Source organism: Gopherus evgoodei, unplaced genomic scaffold (genome assembly GCF_007399415.2).
Source record: "Gopherus evgoodei ecotype Sinaloan lineage unplaced genomic scaffold, rGopEvg1_v1.p scaffold_40_arrow_ctg1, whole genome shotgun sequence".
Classification (NCBI taxonomy): domain Eukaryota; kingdom Metazoa; phylum Chordata; order Testudines; family Testudinidae; genus Gopherus; species Gopherus evgoodei.
Window position 1 is genome coordinate 1,423,334 of NW_022060061.1, and position 21,868 is coordinate 1,445,201.

The 21,868-nt window shown below is 60.1% G+C and overlaps 1 protein-coding gene across 4 annotated transcripts; it reads left to right on the top strand.

Annotated features, from left to right (window-relative positions):
* Positions 1-979: 979 nt before the first annotated feature.
* Positions 980-19,987, top strand: PALM3 (paralemmin 3). 4 transcript variants are annotated; one of them, XM_030546083.1, is made up of 9 exons: positions 980-1,270; positions 6,991-7,042; positions 9,822-9,902; positions 11,097-11,218; positions 13,371-13,470; positions 14,313-14,340; positions 14,854-14,973; positions 16,346-18,219; positions 18,262-19,987. In XM_030546083.1, the coding sequence occupies exons 2-9, from the start codon at positions 6,998-7,000 to the stop codon at positions 18,802-18,804; spliced, it is 2,913 nt and encodes a 970-aa protein (XP_030401943.1). In that variant the 5' UTR covers positions 980-1,270; positions 6,991-6,997; the 3' UTR covers positions 18,805-19,987. The 4 variants fall into 4 exon arrangements, with proteins under 4 accessions (XP_030401943.1, XP_030401945.1, XP_030401944.1 ...); XM_030546085.1 differs by having other exon boundaries at positions 16,346-17,619; positions 18,106-19,987; XM_030546084.1 differs by having other exon boundaries at positions 16,346-17,439; positions 17,485-19,987.
* The last annotated feature ends 1,881 nt before the right edge of the window (positions 19,988-21,868 follow it).

Here is a 21,868-nt window from a genome sequence, read left to right on the forward strand (position 1 = left end):
GGGGATTGGTCCTGCTTGAGCAGGGTGTTGGACTAGATGATCTCTTGAGGTCCCTTACAACCCTAATGATCTATCTATGATTTTAAATGTGAGGGAGCTGCACTGGGATGCATGCGGCAGGATCTCCGAGCTACGGTGCACACAGAGCCCCTGCCTGCAGGGGCTGGAGAAGGCAGATCCTGGTGGCACAACCCCCACACCCGCCAGGGATGTTCTCCACCGGCTGGTGACGCTCCTCCATAGAGCAGCTGCGGAAATCATGGCCTGCAAACATGCCCCGCGGTGCGACGGCATGGCCAGCCAGCCCCCACTTTGCAAACCATTGAAAGTCCCCCGTGTTAATTTGTTACAGCTTTACGGACTCAGCCCGGCCAAGCCCCGTTCAAGAGATGGCATCTCTGCACATGTGGGGCCTGCCACCTCACTGCCTGGCTTAGCACCGCCAGGGACCAGCGTGTGTCTACGTGTAGCTTCCTTTACTGCGCCCCGTGCTTCACCCACTCCGGGCGCCTTTCCCATCAGCCCACTCTATGCGCTGTCTGCTGCGCCTGGGCACAGCGGGCATAACGCCCTCCGATGCAGTGGTGCCCGGCTGTGGCGCCCGACACAGCCCTCGAGTGACAGGGCTGCCAAGCCGTCCCCTTGCTGCAGCTGCTCCTGGTTGCAGGGGGGATCGCAGGGTGCCCCAGCACATTGGCTGGACGGTCCTGCTCAGAGGAAGCTGGAGAAGGGCCGGGGATCTGCACTCCCACTGGATACGCATGTGGGAGAGAGAGCAGACAGGTGGCTGAACAAGGCAGCCCAGGAATGCTGGTAAATAATTCAGCCAGACAGCTGATAGTGTCTCCAGATCATACCCAGGAACGCGGGCAGGGGCCGGGACAGGGGGGCGCGGGAGAGCTCTCTCAAGGGCGTCCAGACCCGGAACCGCTCCAGCTCCCTCCGGGAAATCCACCTCCCTTGCTCAACGCTCCCTGCCTGTGCCATTTGCCGGAGCCCAAACCGGCCTAACCTGCTCTCCCAAGCCGTCCCCCCAAAGCCGCGCCGGGGAAGGCAGCTTGTGGCAGGGAGCGCAGTGCCAGCGTGAGGCGGAGGGAGAGATTTGATGATGCCGCGCCGTTGACTTGGCAAGCCAGAGGGTGAAGCGCCGGCAGTCCTGCCTAGCAGTTCCCCCGGCTGGACGAGGGAGGGGGACACTGCCAGGGGTCTGCAAGCTTCACCCAGCCCACCCCATGCACCCCTGGTAGAGTCAGCGGCAGCCGCAGCAGCGGTAAGTGGAGGAAGGGAGGGACCCACTATCGCGGGCGCCTGTGAGCTGGGGGGGCGAGGGAGCAGAGGGACAGAGAAGGCTGCAAGGCCCCAGGGGATAGGAACCAAGCTCTCCCGAGGCTCTTGCCTGGGCTTTGACCTCAAGGCCACCAGGTCAAATGCAGCCCAGGGCCAGACTGAACCACGCGGCCCCTCGGTGGGTGAAATGGGCTGGTCGGGTCTCAGCCCAGGTCCCAGTGGCGATGGAATAACAAGTAGGAGTTAACCAGGCAGGGAGGCCACAGTGCCAGATGGACCATGGAACCTGAACTCATGCCTAGAGGGGGGTGGACCCATAGCAGCATGGAGAGGGGGGGTTAGTGGCAAGCAGAATATTCCATTGTCCCCACACATTGGCCCTCTTGTGGTCTAGAACCCAGGAGTCCTGGCACCCCAGCACTAGTAACCACTAGACCCCACTCCCCTCCAAGCATAAGGGAGAGAACCCAGGAGTCCTGGCTCCCAGCCCCCCCTTGCTCTAACCACCAGCCCCCATTGCCCTCCCAGAGCTGGGGAGAGAATGCAGGAGTCCTTGCTCCCAGCCCCCACCCCCCCCCGCTGTAACCACTAGATGCCACTTCCCTCCCAGAGCTGACCACACCCCTAAATCCAGAGTGGATCTAACCCTGGCTGCTCCTGTAGGTGTGAATGGGAGCGGGAGGGTTTATAGCTATTCAGCACTACCCAGGAAGTGCAGTACCGCCCGCTGCCACCTATCGGAATGGGGGAGACAGAGAGCCGAGATGCCCCGCGAAGAAAGGCGTCCAGGGCTGAGCTGCCCGTCAGCAAACTCCTTCTCTGCTCAGCCCTGCCTTGTTCGGGGGCCTGTTCTCCTGCTCGCACCCAGAGGGCGCCCCCCAGTGGGTTTGCTGGGCAGCGCAGGGGAAAGATGCTCTGCTCAGAGCTCAAAACCTGGGCAATTCCAGCCCCTTCTGCAGCTGAACCCTTTATGACACTGCACCTGGGGCCCCTGATTTGTGCATTGCAGGTCCTGGGCCACGTCCCCGGCTGCTGGACCCCCAGCTAAGGAGCAGCACATGCTCCCACCTCCAGTGATCCCTGGTTCAATCCCCTGGCCAGGACTCCTGCAACACACACTCATTAGAGGTTCCAGCCACTCCAGGATCTTCCCTCTAGCTGCTGTCCCTAGGAAGGAACAAATCAGAAGTCATTAGTCTGAAGGCCTGGGAGCCTTGGCTAAGTGCCCTGCGGGGGAGTGGTTGACTGCCAGAGCATCATACCAGGCCTTTGAGTGGAACAGGTTGGGGGGACACTCCCTCCTTGATATCTGGGGTGCCAGGGAGCCCTGCCAGGGCTGGGGATGGCTAATGACACCCTACTAGTCAGGGCTAGCCCTTGGGCTGGGCTTTCTGCTGACAGGTGCCTGGGGTAAAGCGCTGTCAGCCCTCATGGCTCTGCAAATAACCACAAGGATCCCGCTTTCACTTGTTAAGCCTGTGGTGTGGAAGGGATCGGGATCTTCCATGTATCTGACAGCACAGAGAGGCCAAGGGGCTTGCCCACCGTCACTGTGAGTGAGTTGGGAATAGAACCCAAGAATCCTGACTCCCAGCCTCACTGCTCTAACCACTTGGCACCACTCCCCTCCCAGAGCCAGGAATAGAACCCAGGTGTCTTGGCTCCCAGGTCTTTGCTCAGGGCTCTAGGCTGGCTGCCCCCCGAGTCCCAGCATCGTTTGTACCGAAGAGCTTTTAATTCCAAAGGGGCAGATGCCAGGCAGTGCCGTTTGGGCAGAGGGCTCCCATTGATGTCCCTGGGGAGAGAGCCCACCTGGGGTCTCCGCTGCACTCACTGCCGGTCACCAGAATGATGGAATCGGGTGGATCTGCCTGTAGTGAGTTTGACAGGTCTCAGTCCAGTTCAGCAAATGGGACTCTGAGCCCAGACCGCTCTCAGCCCCTAGGGAAGGTCCCTCCAGGAGTGGGACGTAGTAGCTGTGTAACAGCGCACAGCAACCCCACACAGGCACGGCTCACTCAGCACTCACATGCAGTCATTTCTGGGGTGGGACGTAGCAGCTGCGTAACAGCGCACGGCAACCCCACACAGGCACGGCTCACCCAGCACTCACATGCAGCCACCTCTGAGGTAGGAGATGGCAGCTGCGTAACGATACATTGCCATGCAACGCAGGAATGGCTCAGCCATCTCTGGGGTGGGATGCGGCAGCTTGGTAAGAGCGCAGAGCATTGGTGGAGGGGGACAGTGAGTAGAAACACAAGGCAATTTGCATCTTCTGAGGCTGCTGACCTAGGAGAGAATTCACACAGGCTAGAAACAAGGACAGGAGCCAGGTTAACCTGTTGGTTGGAGTGTGCAGGCCTCTGGCTCACTGCCTTTGTGGCTAGGTCTATTTGCTTAAATACACAGGGACTTCACTCCCTCTGGCCCGTCCCTGGCTCCCACCTCAGCTCTGGCAGCTGGTCTGTGGCTGGGGGCTGTTACTAAAGCAAATGGGTTTGAATTCGATTAGCTGCTGGGCAGAGGACCAAAGTAAAACGCAGGGTAGGGGAGTAACAGAGTGAGCCAGCAAGAAAAAGACAAGGACAGGGAGGATAAACCAGGGCCCCAATCTTAAATGTCTCTGTGGAGTCTCATCTTGAAGAATCTCTCTATATAGATACAGATCCCTTTGTGCAACAGTGCAATGCAGCCACCTCTGGAGTGGAGCGTGGCAGTGTAAAACAGTACTCCAGAATTTTGTACACGGATCACTCACCCAGCACTGAAATGCAGCTGCTTCTGGGGTGGGTCATGGCAGCTGCATAACAGCGCACAACAATGCCACACAGGGCTGACTCACCCAGCACTGACATGCAGCCACCTCTGGGGAGCCTGTATGTAGAAATGGATCCTGTCTGCATCAGAGTGTGCATGCATGGGGGAAACGTAGCAAGCGTGGGACCTTGCCAGCGGGGGGAAGAGCACGGCTGGCGCTACCATTTAGGCAGCCTAGGCAATCGCCTAGGGAGCCAGAATAAATGGTGGGCGCTGTTTTGCCAGAGGGGGCGGCAGGGGGCTCCGGTGGAGCTGCCGCAGTCATGCCTGCGGACGGTTGGCTGCTCGCGTGACTCCGGTGGACTGCCCGCAGGCACCACTGCGGCAGCTCGACCAGAGCTGCGGGACCAGCGCGCGGGGCGGCAAAATTGCCGTCCGCCTAGGACGCTCAAACCCCTAGCGCCGGTCCTGGGGAGGAGATGTGTTGGGTGGAAGGAAGGATATGGCCCCAGTCCTCCCTTTCTTCCTGCTCTATGCCGACCCTATGCCTGCCTCCTGGGATGTGGCCACGGCCCCCTTCCGCCTTGGGCCCACTCCAGTCCAGCTCCCTGGCATCTGCCAGCCTCCACTTTCCCTGATCCTGCAGTTTGTCAGTGTCCATTATTAACCTGGCTGCTGATGGGCATGGGGGTGGGGGTGGGGGGCTGGACAAGACGGCCTCAAGTAACCTCAGGGGCAAAGAGACCCAGCTCGGATTGGATACTGTTCCCCCCCTCCTTCCCCATGGCCATTTCCCCACACCTCTCCCTGCCAATGCGTGCCCTGAACCATCCTTCTGAGGGGGTGTGGGGGCACGAGGTTACACCAGCATCAGAGTCCTGCCAGGATAGCTCACTTCCCTCAGGGAACTGGTGTAAGCCATATCAGCTCTTTTTCTGATAGAAGCTGCCGTAACCACCCCAGAGGCAGCTGCATTTCAGTGCTGGGAGAGCGATCCCTGTATTGTGCTGCTGTGCATTGGAATACAGCTGTTATATCTTCACTAGGGGAGTTTGCTCTGGTCTAGCTCCACTGGCAAACCATTTCTAGTGTAGACAGGAGTTCCTAGAGTGACACTCAGCCCACGTCTGGGCCCCTGTGTGTGGGGGCGTCCCCGTGTGTCTCTGTGTCTCTCGCAGTGTGTGTGTGTCTCTCAAGCTGTGGGTACGACTACAATGCACCGTGAACCTGGGTGCCCACTCAGGTTTGAGCCTAGTTCTCCTTCTGTCCACACTCAGATCAGCCTGACTTGGGCCAGGAACCCCTCAGGACTTGGGCCCGTGGCACCTGCTAAGGAGGGAGGGTCAAAGCCTGAGTCTTGCTGAGACTCGGGGCAGAGCCCTGTCACTTCGCAGTGTGGAGGCAGGTCGAATGGCAGACCCAAACCGGAGGGTCGGCGCAGCAGTGTGGACGCGTTAGCGCGGCCGTGAGACCCAGGTCTGGCAAGGGTAATGATGCAGCGTTGCCAGACGCCCAGGCACGGGCACGGAGGCAGCGAGTCCCCCAGCGCGGATCCTGCTGTCTGCTGGGTCTCAGCATCTGTCTGTCCGTCTCGCGGCACAACTGCATTTCGGCGAGTGTGGGGGGAAAAGGAGTGGAGATGGGGGGCCCAGAGGCGCTGGTGGCTCCACTTCCTTCCCCTCCCACACACTATCAGCCCTTCGCAGTGTGTTTGTCTGTGTGTCTATCACCCACTGCAGCCCCAGGCACCTGGGCCGGGTTGTGGGGAGGTGACCCCCCCCGGGTGGCTCGGCCCCCAGAGGAGCACAAAGGGGGCCCAGCCTATTGCTGAACATGCTAGGACCTGAAGGGGTCCCTCTGCCCTGCCTAGGACCCCCTGCCCAAGGGAAGCATTTCAGTAGCCAGTTGCCAAACCCTGTTCTGCCAAACCTCCCAGGGCGGGGGGGGGGGCAGGATGGGGTCCCCACTCCGTCTCCTCCCAAGCTCCTGCCTCCTGCACAGAGCTGGGGGGAGGCGTGGGCAGCTCCAGAACCGATGCCAATAGCTGATGTGCCCCCTCCCCTGCTCTGCCCCTGCTCTCTGTGCCCCACACCGTAGGGCAAGCTGCATGGGGCAAGGCCCCTCTGCCCCACCCTATTCCCCCCCGGCCCCTCCCCAGAGCAGAGATCCCCCTCACCCCTCCCCATACACACACCAGCCCCTTCCCTGGAATTTTTGCCCAGCTGGGTACCAAGATCAGGATCCTGCCAGCATCCCAAACGCCCGGGGTCCATCTGCCCCCGGTGATGCCCCCTCCAGCCCCTCCCAATGCCCCCCATGCCAGCCAGATGCCCGCTCTGCTCCACATTCTGTTCTCCCAGTGCTGCCACTCCCCTGGGCTCCCCTGCACGGCACAGGGCGTGGTGGGGGGGGCCTCTGGATTTCCTCCTGAACGCTGCAGAGTGCCCCCTGCTGGGAGAGGCCAGGACTGAAGTAGTCAGGAGCTCGCCCCCCCCAAAACCAGCACCCCCTTCTGGGAGAGGCCGGGACTGGGATTGCAAACACAGTGACTTTGATTCAGCTGGGGAGGAAGTGCCTGCTGATTTTCTAAACAGGCGTAAACTGATTTTTTAGCTCAGAAAGGCCTTGGGGGGGTGCAGAGGGGAGTGGAACCCCACCCCCCACCCCATGCAGCGTGGTCCCAGCTTGTGCTCCCTGGCAGGGGAATCTGAGGCCGACAGCAATTTTGCAGCCCCCTTTGTCCTGTCCAGACTTGCTGCTGAATCCCTCAACCGCTTCTGGCCCAGGCGAGAGGCGGGGAAGGGACCCAGAGAGAGGGAATGTGGGGGGGAAGAAGGGCAGGAAAAGGAGCACGTGAAGGAGCGATAGAGGGGGCAGGAACGGAGGAGAAAGCTGGAGCTGCTCGACCTTTGGCCACGTCCCCAGGCTCGGTTTGTCTTTCAGAGGGAAGATGGCAGAGAGCTCCCTGTACACGCAGCGCCTAGAGGCCATCGTGGTGAGTGGACCCCTCCCCACCCACAGGGACCCCAGCCAAAGCAGGCCTAGGGCCCCAGGCCGGCACCGTCTCCCCCAACCCCTTCCGGAGCTGCTTGCCCTGCTCTGGGAGAATCCCAGCGAGTCAGCAGCCCAGGGCACAGGCGAGGCCCACAGCCTGCGCCCCCATAGCCAGCGCTCCTGCCCTGCTCCCCACAGCGCCCACTGCTGGGAGGGGCTGGGACTGGAGTAGCCAGGAGCTCCCCCCACAGCCAGCGCTCCTGCCCCGCTCCCCACAGCGCCCCCTGCTGGGTGGAGCTGGGACCGGAGTAGCCACGAGCTCCACCCACAGGCAGTGCTCCTGCCCCGCTCCCCACAGCGCCCCCTGCTGGGTGCAGCTGGGACTGGAGTAGCCACGAGCTCCCCCCACAGCCAGCGCTCCTGCCCCACTCCCCAAAGCGCCCCCTGCTGAGGGAGACTGGCACTGGACTAGTCGCGAGCTCCCCCCACAGCCAGCGCTCCTGCCCTGCTCCCCACAGCGCCCACTGCTGGGAGGGGCTGGGACTGGAGTAGCCAGGAGCTCCCCCCACAGCCAGCGCTCCTGCCCCGCTCCCCACAGCGCCCCCTGCTGGGTGGAGCTGGGACCGGAGTAGCCACGAGCTCCACCCACAGGCAGTGCTCCTGCCCCGCTCCCCACAGAGCCCCCTGCTGGGTGCAGCTGGGACTGGAGTAGCCACGAGCTCCCCCCCCAGCCAGCGCTCCTGCCCCACTCCCCAAAGCGCCCCCTGCTGGGGGACACTGGCATCAGACTAGCCGGGAGCTCCCCCCACAGCCAGCGCTCCTGCCCTGCTCCCCACAGCGCCCACTGCTGGGAGGGGCTGGGACTGGAGTAGCCAGGAGCTCCCCCCACAGCCAGCGCTCCTGCCCCGCTCCCCACAGCGCCCCCTGCTGGGTGGAGCTGGGACCGGAGTAGCCACGAGCTCCACCCACAGGCAGCGCTCCTGCCCTGCTCCCCACAGCACCCCCTGCTGGGTGCAGCTGGGACTGGAGTAGCCACGAGCTCCACCCACAGGCAGCGCTCCTGCCCCGCTCCCCACAGCGCCCCCTGCTGGGTGCAGCTGGGACTGGAGTAGTCGCGAGCTCCCCCCACAGCCAGCGCTCCTGCCCCGCTCCCCACAGCGCCCCCTGCTGGGAGGGGCTAGGACTGGAGTGGCCACGAGCTCCACCCACAGGCAGCGCTCCTGCCCCGGTCCCCACAGCGCCCCCTGCTGGGGGAAACGGGCACTGGACTAGTGTCGAGCTCCCCCCAGTGCCCGCCGTCCGGCTGTCCAGCCAACAGGTGCTGGGCGGTGGGCGACTTGGTCCAGTTTCTGGGCCTGCTGGAGCTGACAACTGGCCTGTTCGTCCCAGCGGTGACCTCCTGTCTCTGCAGGCCCATGGGCTGGGCTGAATCCTGGAGCCAGGAAGCTCTTAGCAGCCAGGGGAGTAACCTGAGCCCTGGCTCTCCCCCCTGCCCCCCCGCCCCGCGCCTGTCATTAACAAATCAATTATTCAGCAGGCAGTGGCTCCAGAAGCAGCTTTTCTCCAGTCCAGGCGTTTCAGGCTGAGAGAGGGACCTGGAGGCCTGCCCAGCCCAGCGCAGCACCCTGGGAAAGGGGGATGGGGGAGAAGGGGGATCAGGCCAGGGACCGAGATGGAGCAGCAGGCATGTGGGGGTAGCGATATGCATAAGTCTACATGACATGGAAATGGGTGTGAGCAGCATTTGTACCATGTGTGTGCACATGGGGTGAATAGTGTCAGGAACACGTGTGTGCACAGAGGTTGTGATGCAGCAGGCAGAGGCAATGAATAGCAACAGAGACATTCGTGTGCACAAAGGCAAACGTGTGCATGGGTGAATAGTGTCAGGGGCATGTGTGTGCATGCAGGGTGAACAGCAGCAGGGACACGTGTGTGCATGGGTGAATAGTGTCAGGGACATGTGTGTGCACTCAAATGCACAGAAGCAAGGACACACGTGTGCACAGGTGGGGAACAGGGTCAGGGACAACACACGTGTGCAGACGCGTGAATAGTGTCAGGGACACGTGTGTGCACATGGGGAGAACAGCACAAGGACACACGTGTGCATGGGTGAATAGTGTCAGGGACATGTGTGTGCACTCAGAATGCACAGAAGCAAGGACACGCATGTGCAGGGTGGTGAACAGGTCAGGGACAACACACGTGTGCGGATGGGTGAATAGTGTCAGGGACACGTGTGTGCACATGGGGAGAACAGCAGCAAGGACACATGTGTGCATGGGTGAATAGTGTCAGGGACATGTGTGTGCACTCAAATGCACAGAAGCAAGGACACACGTGTGCACAGGTGGGGAACAGGGTCAGGGACAACACACGTGTGCGGATGGGTGAATAGTGTCAGGGACACGTGTGTGCACATGGGGAGAACAGCAGCAAGGACACACGTGTGCATGGGTGAATAGTGTCAGGGACATGTGTGTGCACTCAGAATGCACAGAAGCAAGGACACGCATGTGCAGGGTGGTGAACAGGTCAGGGACAACACACGTGTGCAGACGCGTGAATAGTGTCAGGGACACGCGTGTGCACGCGGGGTGGAGAGCAGCAGGGACACGGGGGTGCCCTGGGCCGGGTCTATCCCGTGCCAGCTCCGCAGGGTCCCATTGGCGGCGCACGTGGGCTCCCCCCGCCCAGGGCTCTTTGTCCGCGGCTCGCCGCGTCTGGCCCCGCAGGGCGGCGGCTCCAGCCTCACTCCTGCTGCTCCCCGGCTGCAGGGGCGGCGCAAGGTGCAGGAGCGGATCCTCCGGACGCGCCGGGAGCTGGAGGAGGAGAAACTCCGAGCCCAGCAGCTGAAGGTACCGGGACTGGGGGCAGCGGGGACGGTGGTGGGGTCTATGGGGGGTGTCAGGGGAGCTGGGGGGTGGGGTCTCCTGGGGGGGTGTCAGGGGAGCTGGGGGGTGCGGTCTCCTGGTGGTGAGGGGGTCTGTGGGCGGTGTTGGGGGGTAGGGTCTCGGGTAGGGATCTCCTGGTGGTGAGGGGGTCTGTGGGGGGCGTTGGGGGGTAGGGTCTCGGGTGGGGGTCTCCTGGGTGTGAGGGGTTCTGTGGGGGGTGTTAGGTGATTTGTTGGGGGGGTCTGTGGAGGGTGTTAGGGGACCTGAGGGGGTGTCTGTGGAGGGTGGGTGGGGTTAGGGGAGCTGGGGGCTGGTCTTCTGGGATGTGAAGGAGTGTGGGTGGCGTCTGTGGGGTCTGGGAGGGGTATTAGGGGACTTTGGGGGTGGAGTCTGCTGGGGAGCAGCCCAACAAAGGGATGCCAGGATCCCTGTCTGCCTTGGGAGTTGTGGGGGCAGGGATTGCTTGCCAGTGTGAGGTGCTGGCTTTTGGGGGGTGGCAGTTCCTGCACAGGGACACACCAGCACCCCCACAGGGTGGGGGCTACCTGAGCCCCACCCTGTGCAGTGCATGGCAAACCCCTTGGCACTGATGTGAGCTAGCGGGGAGGGGGCATGTGCAGGGAAGCAACTCCCACCACCCCACTTATTCCTGTCTTGGGGCCCACCCATGGCACGGATCCTATTACCAGTCAGAGGCCACCTGCTAGGTGCTGAAGTGCCACAGGCCACTGAACCAGAGCATATGTGTGGGTGCCGTGCAGGCGTGTGTACACATGTGTAAGGCTGTGGATGTCTACGTGTGTGTGCATGCATGTGTCCATGCCTGTGCACATGTGTGCATCCCTGGTCTAGCACTGTGCATGAAGCATGAGTAGCAGCAGGAACATAGGTGCAGTTGGTGTGCGTGTGTGTCTGTATGTCCCCATTTACATGTATGTACGCTATACTTGGACACACGTGCATTGGGGCAGGAGCAATGGCAAGGAGACGTGTGCTGTGGGGTGAGGGGCACTAATAGAACACATGGGGTGTGTTGATGTCCATGTGACTGCGTGACAGCATGGGTGCATGGCTGTATGTCGTGGGGGGGGCACATGGGTACAGGGCATGGGGGGAGGGGCAGGCTGCTGGAGGATGTTCTGCTCTCTCCTCCCCCAGAGGAAGTCTCTGCGTGACCGGTGGCTGATGGAGGGGTCGTGTCTGCCCCCCGAGAACGACCCCACCTCCCCGCTATGGCAGACACAGTCCCGCATCCAGGAGCTAGAGCTGGATCTGTCCAGGTAAGGAGAGGGCAGTGGGTATGTTGCAGGGGAGATCTGCAGCGGGCCTCTTCCTCGGGAGGGATCACAAAGCATTTTACATGCTTCACCCAACAGCGAAATGCAGCCACCTCTGGGGCGGGGCTTGGCAGCTCTTTAATGGCCACACAGCAATGCAGCACTGGAGATTACTCATTCAGCCTTGAGCTGCAGCCACCGGGCAGGGCAGGGCCTCTGATTAACTCTCGCCCAGCAAGCTGCTTGGGGATTGCTCTCTCGATTCTGAAATGCAGCCATCTCTGGGGTGAGGAGTGCAGCTGTTTAACAGCCACACAGCAGTTCGCGACAGGAAGGAAGATCTGATGGGGATTTTAGGGAAGCAAGGTGGAAGCAGACAGATCTGGAATTGGGGATTGGTTGCCCAAACTTTTGGTGGGGGACATGAGCCTTCAGTACTTCACCCCCTACCCGTTACCCAAGAGCTCCCCTCCCCTGCCTGGACCGGAAGAAGCATGCAAGTAAAACAGAGCAAAGGAATCTGACATTTACAAAGCAGACAAACGGTCTGAAACCACAGAAGCTGTAGTGTAGGCAAAGCGCTGAGGGAATCAAAAGGAGGACACGGGGCGGGGAGGTGACTGAATGCCGAGTAAGCATCACTCCGCAGAATTAAATCACCACTCAGAACAATGGGTCAGAGAAGCCACAGCTGAGCAAGTCGCACATGTTGAATTTGGAAGGTTTATTAAACCCTGGAACTTTTTATCCCTGCACATGGGGGGACCCCCCACCCTGGGATCTGTCCATCTAAAGGGAACTTAGAGATCTCTCTGCCCCATCAGAGCTGCTTTCACCCAACAATCTCACAGCACTTTGCCAGGACAGGGGGAAACTGAGGCACAGAGCAGGGCAGTGCTGACCCCCAGTCCCCCCCGCTGTAGCCTCTAGGTTTACTCGGACTAGGGCATCCCTCCCCCGGGCATCCCTCCCCCGGCTGCCCCTTCTCCATCGTATCAAACATAAGCTGCTTGTCATCTCCTTCATGGCTTCTCCCCGCCGGACCAATTGTCTCTCATTCACTATTGTGCTGCCAACTCCTGTCTCCAGTGCCCACCTGGACCCTTTGCAAACCAGCCCTGCGGTGCTTTCTCCCTGCTTGGGAGCAGCTCCCCGTAAACCCCCTAGAAGCACCTCATTATCCACCTGCAAATCCTCCCCTTTGCCAGGAGGCCTGCAACCAACCCGAGAAGGGCTGAGCTGTTTCCTTGGGCTGCCCGCCTGCCTGTAACCAGCTGGCGTCTCTTGTCCCAGATGTAGATCGGAAGCTGTCAGGGCAGGGTCTTTTTGTCCTGTCTCTGCAGCATCTACCACAACGCGGTCTTGATCTGTGACTGGGGTGCCTAGGCTTTACCGTAATACACCTAATCATAACCAGAGATTTTACTTCTCAAAACCAGAGATTGGGCACCTAGGAGACCTGACTCCCAGTCCCCCTTGCTCCAACCCCTGGACCGTGCTGTCTGTGCATGTAAACCCGTAACAAACAAGAAGGATATTGGCAATATCATTGCAATGTGCCCATTTATACAGAACCCACCATTTCAACCAGCTGGGTTAGAAAAGCCAATGAAACTGGCGTGCACATGGGAATAAACTGGCAGGGGTGTGTGCTTGTGAACGCACATGCTAGTTATGGAGACACCCCTTCAGTCTGGCACCTATGTGGCTTAGCCCCTATACTGCTCCCAAATAAAGGAGATTTCCCTTTAGATTTTTATTATGTGTCGGTAGATCAGGGTTCCCTTGTATCAGGGGTGCTGCTCAGACATGGTGAGGGACAGTCCCTGCTCCAGAGAGCTCACAGGCTAAATACATAAAGGATGTGAGGGGCACTGAGGCCTGATGAAGGGAAATGTCAGGCCAGGGATAGAACCTGGGTGTCCTGACTTGCAGGGGCCTGTGCTTTAGTTTTTGCTCCTGGGACATCATAAGAGGCCAATGGGGTTTTTACCCCCAACAGGCAGGGGCCAGGGCAAAATTCTACATGGCCAAACTGAGCTCAGAGTCTCTGCTTTCCTTCCCGGGATCCTGGTTGTGGCTGGGGAGCGGGGTCAGCCCGAGTCCCCATGGAAAGGGACCCAGCCTGGGAGCTTTTCTCTCCCTCTCCCTGCAGCCTCCAGTCTCAGATGCAGCAGCTGGATAACCCGGAGCATCATGGCAAGTCGCACGAGGCCTTGGAAGATGCCAAGCGGCCAGCAGGGGGCACCTGTGAGGTAACACAGTGGGGCAGGAGGTGAGGGGAGCGCGTGCTGCAGCAGCCCAGGAAGAGGGGGAGCTGTGGGGCAGGGGGGCACAGGCCGTACCCAAGTCAGGGGGAGCCCCCCTCTGCATGCTCCCAAGGATTAGCTCCTAGGTGGGCACATGGGGCGGGTAAGAGGGCAGCAGGGGTTGGAGCAGGCTCAGTTCCCCGGAAGATATAATGGGGTCCCTCTGTGGTTATGCAGACAGCACAGCCTAGGGGTGAACGTGCTGCCTGCGGGAGGGGCAGAGTCTTCTAACTCCCACCCAGCCCTCCCCTGCTACCCATCCCTTGGGGGATGGAGGGGGAGTCAGAGCCCTTTGCTCCCTGGCCTGGCTTGTTGCCATTTCATTGAACCTGGCGGCTAAAAATACAATATTGGTTGTGCCCTGACATGCAAAAAATTCTGGCCTCTGACCAGACGGGCCCCTGCCACCTATTGTAATTACCCCTGGTCAGGCCACTGGCCGGCTAAGTTGAGGGGGCTTTCAGCCTCCCCACTCCCACCCTGTTGAGCAGCTCCTGTTCTATCCCTTCCCCAACCTGGGTTGTCTCGTCTTTACGGTTTATGGCCCAAATTCTTCCCCCCAGCCCTGTGTCTGAGCCTCTGGCCTCTTTTCAGGACTCCCTGGTTCTCCTTGGGTTTCTTTTGGGCTTCGATTGCTTCCTTCTTGGGCTGCAAAAACAACCCCAGATGAAGCAAAACTGACCCCTGGAAAACAGGAGGCTGGAGCCATTCTGGGCCAATAAATTGTCCCCAGTCCCCTCCCCAAGCTGTCACCCCCACCCCCTAAGGCGCCTGTGTCTCTCTTTCAGGCCCGTGGGGCTGGCTCTGCTTCGGCAGGTGAGTTGTTCCCTGTTGGCCGGGTCTGGTTTCACCAGGGGGTCATGGCTAGGTCCCTTCCTGAGGCTCGGGGAGGCTTGGCAGGGCCAAGGCACAAGGGGGTCAAGGCTCAGGGAACAGGGGGGTTTGGTGTCAGCTGCGGGACGTGAGCCAGCAATGGGCTGGTGTCGCAGTGTGTGGGGAGGGAACAGGATCCCGCAGCTCAGGTCGTGGGGGCCTGGGGGAGTAGCCGGCTGGGGAAAGCCGGCATGCCAAGAAGCCGACCATGTGCGCAAGAGAGGGGAACGACCCCTGCTCTGGAGGCTTGTCCCAGGGCTGCCCGTGGAGCACAGAGGCTGGTGACTGGGGGGAGGGGGGTGTCCCAATGTAATATCGATGGGGCAGGGTCTGAATGTGTCCTGGGGGCTCCTCTCCCCATAGGGGGTCCTTCTGGGGCAGGGCAGAGGAGGGAGAGCGCAGGACAGGCTCTCTCGGTGATCAACCCAGCCTCCTTTCTCTTCCAACCAAACCCAGGTAGGGGGGGTTGTGTCTGCAAGACTGAACCTGCCCTCCCCTTGGCTCCAGTCCCCCCCAAGAGGGCCATGCGAGTGGCAGCCCAGGAGACCCTGGAGAACGGGGACGTGTCGAGAGCAGGTGAGCGTTGGGCTGGGACAGGGCACCACTGCTCTGAGAGCCCTGGCCTGGCAGCTAGGCCAGTACTCGAGGGCAGCCGGGACCAAATCTCAGCCTGGGGATTCCTGCATGGGACGTGGTGAGAGCAGGGGGCTGAGAGCCAGGAGTCCTGGGTTCTGATCTCAGCTCTGGAAGGGGAGCGGGGTGTAGTGATCGGAGCAGGGGGCTGGGAGCCAGGACTCCTGGGTTCTGGTCTCAGCTCTGGAAGGGGAGTGGGGTGTAGTGATCGGAGCAGGGGGCTGGGAGCCAGGAGTCCTGGGTTCTGGTCTCAGCTCTGGAAGGGGAGTGGGGTGTAGTGTTCAGGGCTGGGAGCCAGGACTCCTGGGTTCTGATCTCAGCTGGGGGATGGAAGGTTGGTGCAATGGGGAGATGAGGGTACTGGGAACCAGCATCCTCGGGTTCCTTTCCTGTCTCTTCCACAACTTCCCCAGTGGCCATGAGCCATTCTATTAGTGAACCATTCCGGGCCCCCAAGGACATGCCACCTGGGTCTCTGGCCTCTCTGCTGCCCCTTCTTGGGGCCAGGATGTTACAAAAAAAACCTTACCAGAGTCCCCAAAGAGTCAGTTTGTCACCCCCAGATCTAGAACGTGGAGCCCTTAAAATCACACATCTGGTCCATCAGTGTGGCACATACCACGTCCGGCGGCTTGTTCACCTTCAGTCCTCTCCTGGCCTTCTGCCAGGCCCAGCCCCCCACTTCCCAGTGGACCCCCTTCCCCCCGCTGGGAGGGCATGCTCAGCTGAGGAGCCTCCATCACTCCATCTCAGAGACACCACCCAGCTAGTCCCCTGGCCCTCGGCTCCAGCTCAGAAGAAGGCAACTCCAACCTTCAGCCTTCCCCAGGGCCCTTTACATCCTCCTGACAGGATCACTTCGCTCTCTGTTTCTCCTGGGTCCCTTATAGCCCCAGCTGCTGCGCCCACCCCCTTGATTGGCCCAATTGGGCACAGCTGTACCCTATGTCACAGGTGGCCGGGCCCTTTAAAGAAAGCAGGTACAGCTCCTCTGCTGACAAGTCACCTCCCTGTTTGTACCTCGGTTTCCCTGCCAGTCAAATGGGACTGATCAGCATGGGGAGGCTCAGTCCAGAGAGGTCGGCGAAGCACTCTGTTATACATGGAGGCAAAGGGGCAAAGCCCACAGACCCCTACAGTAATGACCATCTCTAGCAGGGGGCCTCCTGCTTGGGGACCAGTCTGAAAGATCCCCCAGGTGATGCTGTTGCCTAGAGACCAGTATCTCCTCAGCCACCTTGGGACAGGTCCCCCTCCGCCTGGGGCTATGGGGAGAGGTCCAAGAGGCTGACCCACGTTCTCTTTTGCCTTCAAGGTCCCTTTGGTGTGGAGGGGATCAGCCCTGGGGAGAGCAAGACTGACGCCAGCTCTGCTGCCCCAGGAACTCGGGATGACGGGGCAGGGGCCTCCGCCAAGCAGCCAGAGAAGCTGGGCATGGGCAAAGTGGAGATGATCATTAGAAACCACCTGGGCCAGGAAGTGGGCAGCATGGACGCCATCAGGCGGACGTCCCCCGAGACGGAAGGGGAAGCTCCCCGGGGAGAGAATGGGTTGGAGGAGGCTTGGGATGGAAGGACAGAGTGGGAGCCACAGAGCCCGCCTGCCTTTGCGAGTGACGCCCTGGACAGCAGAATGGAGGAGAGCGTGGCAGGGGAAGGGAGCAGAGAGGGGCCGGAGGGGGAATCTGGGGTGCAGGAGGGGGAGGTGCAGGCCCTGCCAGTTGAGAACTGTTGCCTCGATTCCCCGAGGCCTGAGCCAGACGGGGAGCTGGAGGAGCCAATCGGGGTCGTGGAAGAGGGGGAGATCTCGGCTGAGCCTGCCAGGGGAGCCACGGAAATGGAGGAGGCAGAGGCTGCCCAGAGGACTCGGGGCAGGGCAGCAGAACCAGAGAGGCCGCAGGACCTGGGACCCACTCAGGGGAGAGGCCCTATGTGGCAGGAGCCTGCTAAGGAACAGGAACATCAGGTGTCCCCCGGGGCAGAGCATCCCCAGGCTGCAGGAGTGGGAGAAAGAGCAGAGACAAAGGTCTCTTTGCAGGACCAGATCCCAGCTCTGCAGGGTCAGATCCCCTCCCCCCAAGAGGCTAAAGCAGCTCTCCGGGACCAGTTCCCAGCTCTGCTGGACCAGATCCCTTCCTCTCTTCAGGAGGCTAAAACCCCTCTGCAAGACCAGATCCCAGCTCTGCAGGGACAGATTCCCTCGCCCCATGAAGCTAAAGCAACTCTCCGGGACCAGACCCCTTCCTCTCTGCAGGAGGCTGAAGTATCTATGCAAAATCAGATCCCAACTGTGCAGGACCAGATCCCATTGTCTCTGCTGGAAGTTAAAACATCTCTTCAGGGCCAGATCCCCTCACCACAAGAGGCTAAGGCAGCGCTGCAGGACCAGATCCAATCTATGCAGAACCAGATCCCTTCCTCTCTGCAGGACCAGATCCAATCTCTGCAGGACCAGATCCCTTCCTCTCTGCAGGACCAGATCCCTTCCTCTCTGCAGGAAGCTAACATCTCCCTCCAGGACCAGATCTCATCAGCTCTCCAGAACCAGATCCCTTCACCCCACGAAGCTAAAGCAGCTCTGCAGGACCAGATCCCTTCCTCTCTGCAGGAGGCTCAAGTGTCTATGCAAAACCAGATCCCAACTGTGCAGGACCAGATCCCATTGTCTCTGCTGGGAGTTAAAACATCTCTTCAGGGCCAGATCCCCTCACCACAAGAGGCTAAGGCAGCACTGCAGGACCAGATCCCTTCCTCTCTGCAGGACCAGATCCTTTCCTCTCTGCAGGAGGCTGAAGTGTCTATGCAAAACCAGATCCCAACTGTGCAGGACCAGATCCCATTGTCTCTGCTGGGAGTTAAAACATCTCTTCAGGGCCAGATTCCCTCACCACAAGAGGCTAAGGCAGCACTGCAGGACCAGATCTCATCCTCTGTGCAGGACCAGATTCAATCTATGCAGGACCAGATCCCTTCCTCTCTGCAGGAAGCTAACATCTCCCTCCAGGACCAGACCCCATCAGCTCTCCAGAACCAGATCCCTTCACCCCACGAAGCTAAAACAGCTCTGCAGGACCAGGTCCCTTCCTCTCTGCAGGACCAAATCCAATCTATGCAGGACCAGATATGTTCCCTTCCTCTCTGCAGGAAGCTCTCCCTCCAGGACCAGATCCCATCAGCTCTCCAGGACCAGATCCCTTCACCCCACGAAGCTAAATCAGCTCTGCAGGACCAGATCCCTTCACCCCACGAAGCTAAAGCACCTTTGCAGGACCAGATCCCTTCACCCCACGAAGCTGAACATTCATTCCACAGCCAGATCCCCTCCAGCCAAGAGCCAATCCCTGCATTTCACGGGGAGGTACTGCTTACCTCACCCCGCAGAGCACCAACCCCGGAGCAGGTGCCTTCCCGACCCAGGCAGAGCATGGCCCTGAAAGGAGGCAGCTGCACTGGCCTGATTTCATCGGCTACAGAAGAAACCACTGAAAACCTAGGGAAGCTCCACCCAGAGCAGCAGCCTCTGCTTAAGGAAGCCTCTGGGCTCCGGATGGGCTGGAAGCAGCCACAGGATCCTGTGGCCAGGAACCTGCAGCCAGGAGCTGGCACCTTGAAGTCGCTGGCAGCCATGAGCCCAGAGGCCCCGACATACACCACCACCTCTGTCAACACCGCCTCTCCATGCCAGGGCAGAAGCACCACCACCCCCCGGCCGGGAGATGGGCAGGAGACGGGCAGACGCAAGCAGAAGACGTGCCAGTGCTGCTCTGTCATGTGATCCCAGCCCCGCCTGCCGCTGGGATGGGGCATCGAGAGCCCCAGCCGGAGACCGGCCGATCAGAGGGGCCTTGCTCCAGTACCTGGGGGCCCCTGCGGCCGCAGCTCAGCCCCTTGGTGTTTTAATTACCCCGGGGAGGCTGTTCATTTGTTCTGCCTGATGTTTTCCTACGGGGGGGTGCCTGGAGTAGGCAGTTAGTTTGGGGGGCACCTGTCTCCTGCTGGCAGGACATGGCTGCTGGGTGCAGTGCTAATTTCATGTCTGGTTGGTTCTGTCCCCAGCCCCGCCATGGAGGGGTCCTTTTCCTTCCATCCCTGCCACGTCTGCCCCTTTTGGAGCTCTGAGTGCTGAGCAAAGTGGGAGGTCTCCTATTCCTGGGTGTTCAGGGCCCCAGCTCACACTTCTGCACACGCCTGTATACACGCATGCTTCCCCCCCGCATGAATGCACATGCCCCTGCCTGAATACAGACCTCTGCGTAGAAACGTGTACACGCGCCCAGTCTCCTGCACACCCCTGAATACGCAGGCAAGCTCCTAGTTACAAATGCAGCTCTAGTATGACATGCTCACGTGCACCCCCCAGTACAGAAGTACACACAGACACAATGCGTACTCCTCTGCATACAGACACTGCACACGCATCATGGCCCAGACAGGTGCACTCACACTCTTGCACTCACACACGGGCCCGACACAATCGCACACTGGCAAGCGCCTCGCCAGATGCCTGCACACACCCAGACGTGTACACATGAGCACGTGAGCTCAGCCTCCAGCTGAGCGGGGCATTGCCCGGCTGCCTGCTCCCCAACATGTCTTGGCCGAGAGACCTTTCCCAGAGTCGTCGCCACGCCAGGAGTGGGGCCTCAGAAACCACTTTGTCCCCCAATCCTCAGCCCAGCTTTCCAGCGCCTGCATCCTCCCTTTCCCAGCTCTGGCTCGGCCAGCCCTGGAGCTCAGTAATCGGACAGGCTGGAGCAGCCTGGCCCTGAGTCTCAGAGGTATTTTGGTGTCCCTGGGGATCTGGGCCTCAGATGCCACGGTGATGGGCAGTAGAACAGCCCCCAAAGCTGGGTTTGTCTCTGCCCTCCCCCACCCCCCCTTTAAACCGCTCTTGTTTGGAACGAGTGTGCGAGAGCTGGGCACACGGGCTAGCCTTGAGCTGCCCAGCAGGGGTCAGTACTGAGTGATTCACAATTAAAGTCACTTTCAATGGGAAGTCGCTGCTTGTGGCTGTGTTGGGGGGACCGGACAGCAAGTGTGAAAAATCAGGATGTGGGTGGGGGGTAATAGAACCCAACAGTCGGGACATCTGGTCACCCTACCCAGTGATGGCCTGCTGGGTTCTGTGCCCACCTCTGCCATTTTACTACTGGGTGACGTTAGGCAAGTCCCATCCCCTCTCTGGCCTCAGTTTCCCCTCCCACCCTCTTTGTCTCGGTGAGCGTTGCTAGGCAGGGACTGTCTCTCACTGTGTGTCTGTGCAGTGCCCAGCACAGCGAGATCCCTGATCTCAGTCAGGGTCTGGGCAGCACCCAGCCTGAGGGGGACTCTGATCTCGGTCGGAGTCTGTTCCCTGATCTATTAATAGGCACCAAGCATGGGGATTATCCCCATTTCAGAGAGGGGAAGGTTGACCTAGGGAATCCCTGCTCCCACCTTTAAGGTCCCCTCCCTCGGCAATACACCTTCCCTCCCAGTGCTGAGAATAGGACTCCTGGTTCTGGTCGCAGGTCTGGGAGACAGGTGGGGTCAAATGCATTGCAGTGGGGGACTGGGAGTCAGGACCCTGCCTCCTGTTCTCAGCTCTCTAGTGAGTTGGAGCAGGGTGGTGGGAGGCTGGACTTCTGGGTTCTAGCCCCAGCCATGGCAGGAGAGTGTGGTGTAGTGGTTAGAGGCTGTGGGGGGCTGGGAGTCAGCGACTCCAGACTGACACCCCAGAGCATCCTTGGCCCTCAATGCTGTTACTCTGGCTTTGCAGCACTGGTTCCACATCTGGGCTTGTCTTCTCGTGTGGGGCTGCCCAGCTTTCAGCCTTCAGAGTGCGGATGGGGGCAGCAGCTCCGAGCCCCAGTGCTGCAGTCCAGGCTGTGACAGCGGGAGACCAGAATCCTGCCCGGCCCCGGTGCCTCTGTCTTTGCCAGCACAGACTGTTCCATCACTCAGGGCCCTGCTGCTGCCCTCACCCTAATGAAACCTTCCCCCAGGGCCAAATCTCCCCCTGGACAAGCTGCCAGCTCTGAGCACAGGCTGCTGGGCAGACACCACAGGGTGATGCTCAGCATCTCGCCTGAGTGTGGATTGTCCGTTTTAAATGCTTACGGAGCCGCTGGAGTGGATGGGGCCAGACCCCAGCTGGTGTAGCTCAAGGTAGCGTCATTGGCTGTGTGGGGCTGTTTGACACCCGCTGAGGCTCTGGCCCTGGCTGCTGAATTAAGTCAGTGGGAATTCAGCGCTGGGAGCTTCCCAGGGGCTGAGCATGGGGTTGTGAATGGGTCCAGGTTTCCCCGCAGGTGGGAATTCAGCATATCCCAGTGAGGCTGCAGGGGTTAAAGTCAAGTGAATTGAGATCTGATGGGGGGGCAGGTCTTTCTCATCTGGGGGAGGAATATCTCCCTCTTCTCTCTGCCCAATAGGCTGGGCTTGAAATTAAAATCCCTCCCACCTTGGTTTGATGTCTGCCAAGTGTTGGCCTCATGCTTAAGGTCCTTAGTAGGGACTCAGGACACTTGGATTCAATTCCTGATTTATGGCCTCACTCCATGACCTTGGACAAGTAATTTCATTGCTGTGTGCCTCGGTTTCCCTTGTTTAGACTGTGAGCTTTTCCAGGTAGGGCTGCCCAGCCCGCCGGAGCCCTGTGAATGCACATCATTGCAGCTGAGGATTGTTACCAGTCAGCTGTAGCAGTGAGACAGGAACTCAGCTCCTGGCGCTGAAGGGGAATCGCTGTGAGCGATGCAGGGCCTATGACACATGGCTAAGCCAAACCAGCAGAGAGCAGTGGCATTACCTGCGTTAGCCAGCTTGTTACAATATTAAGGGGTTCACCTCATTGGTCC

What these genes read in the sequence shown, in the direction of transcription:
- PALM3 (XM_030546082.1), top strand. Translation starts at nt 6,998, where the DNA reads ATGGCAGAGAGCTCCCTGTACACGCAGCGCCTAGAGGCCATCGTG. An exon ending in AGCGCCTAGAGGCCATCGTG is followed by an intron (nt 7,043 to 9,821) that starts GTGAGTGGACCC and finishes CCCCGGCTGCAG; the next exon opens with GGGCGGCGCAAGGTGCAGGA. An exon ending in CAGCAGGGGGCACCTGTGAG is followed by an intron (nt 13,471 to 14,312) that starts GTAACACAGTGG and finishes TCTCTCTTTCAG; the next exon opens with GCCCGTGGGGCTGGCTCTGC.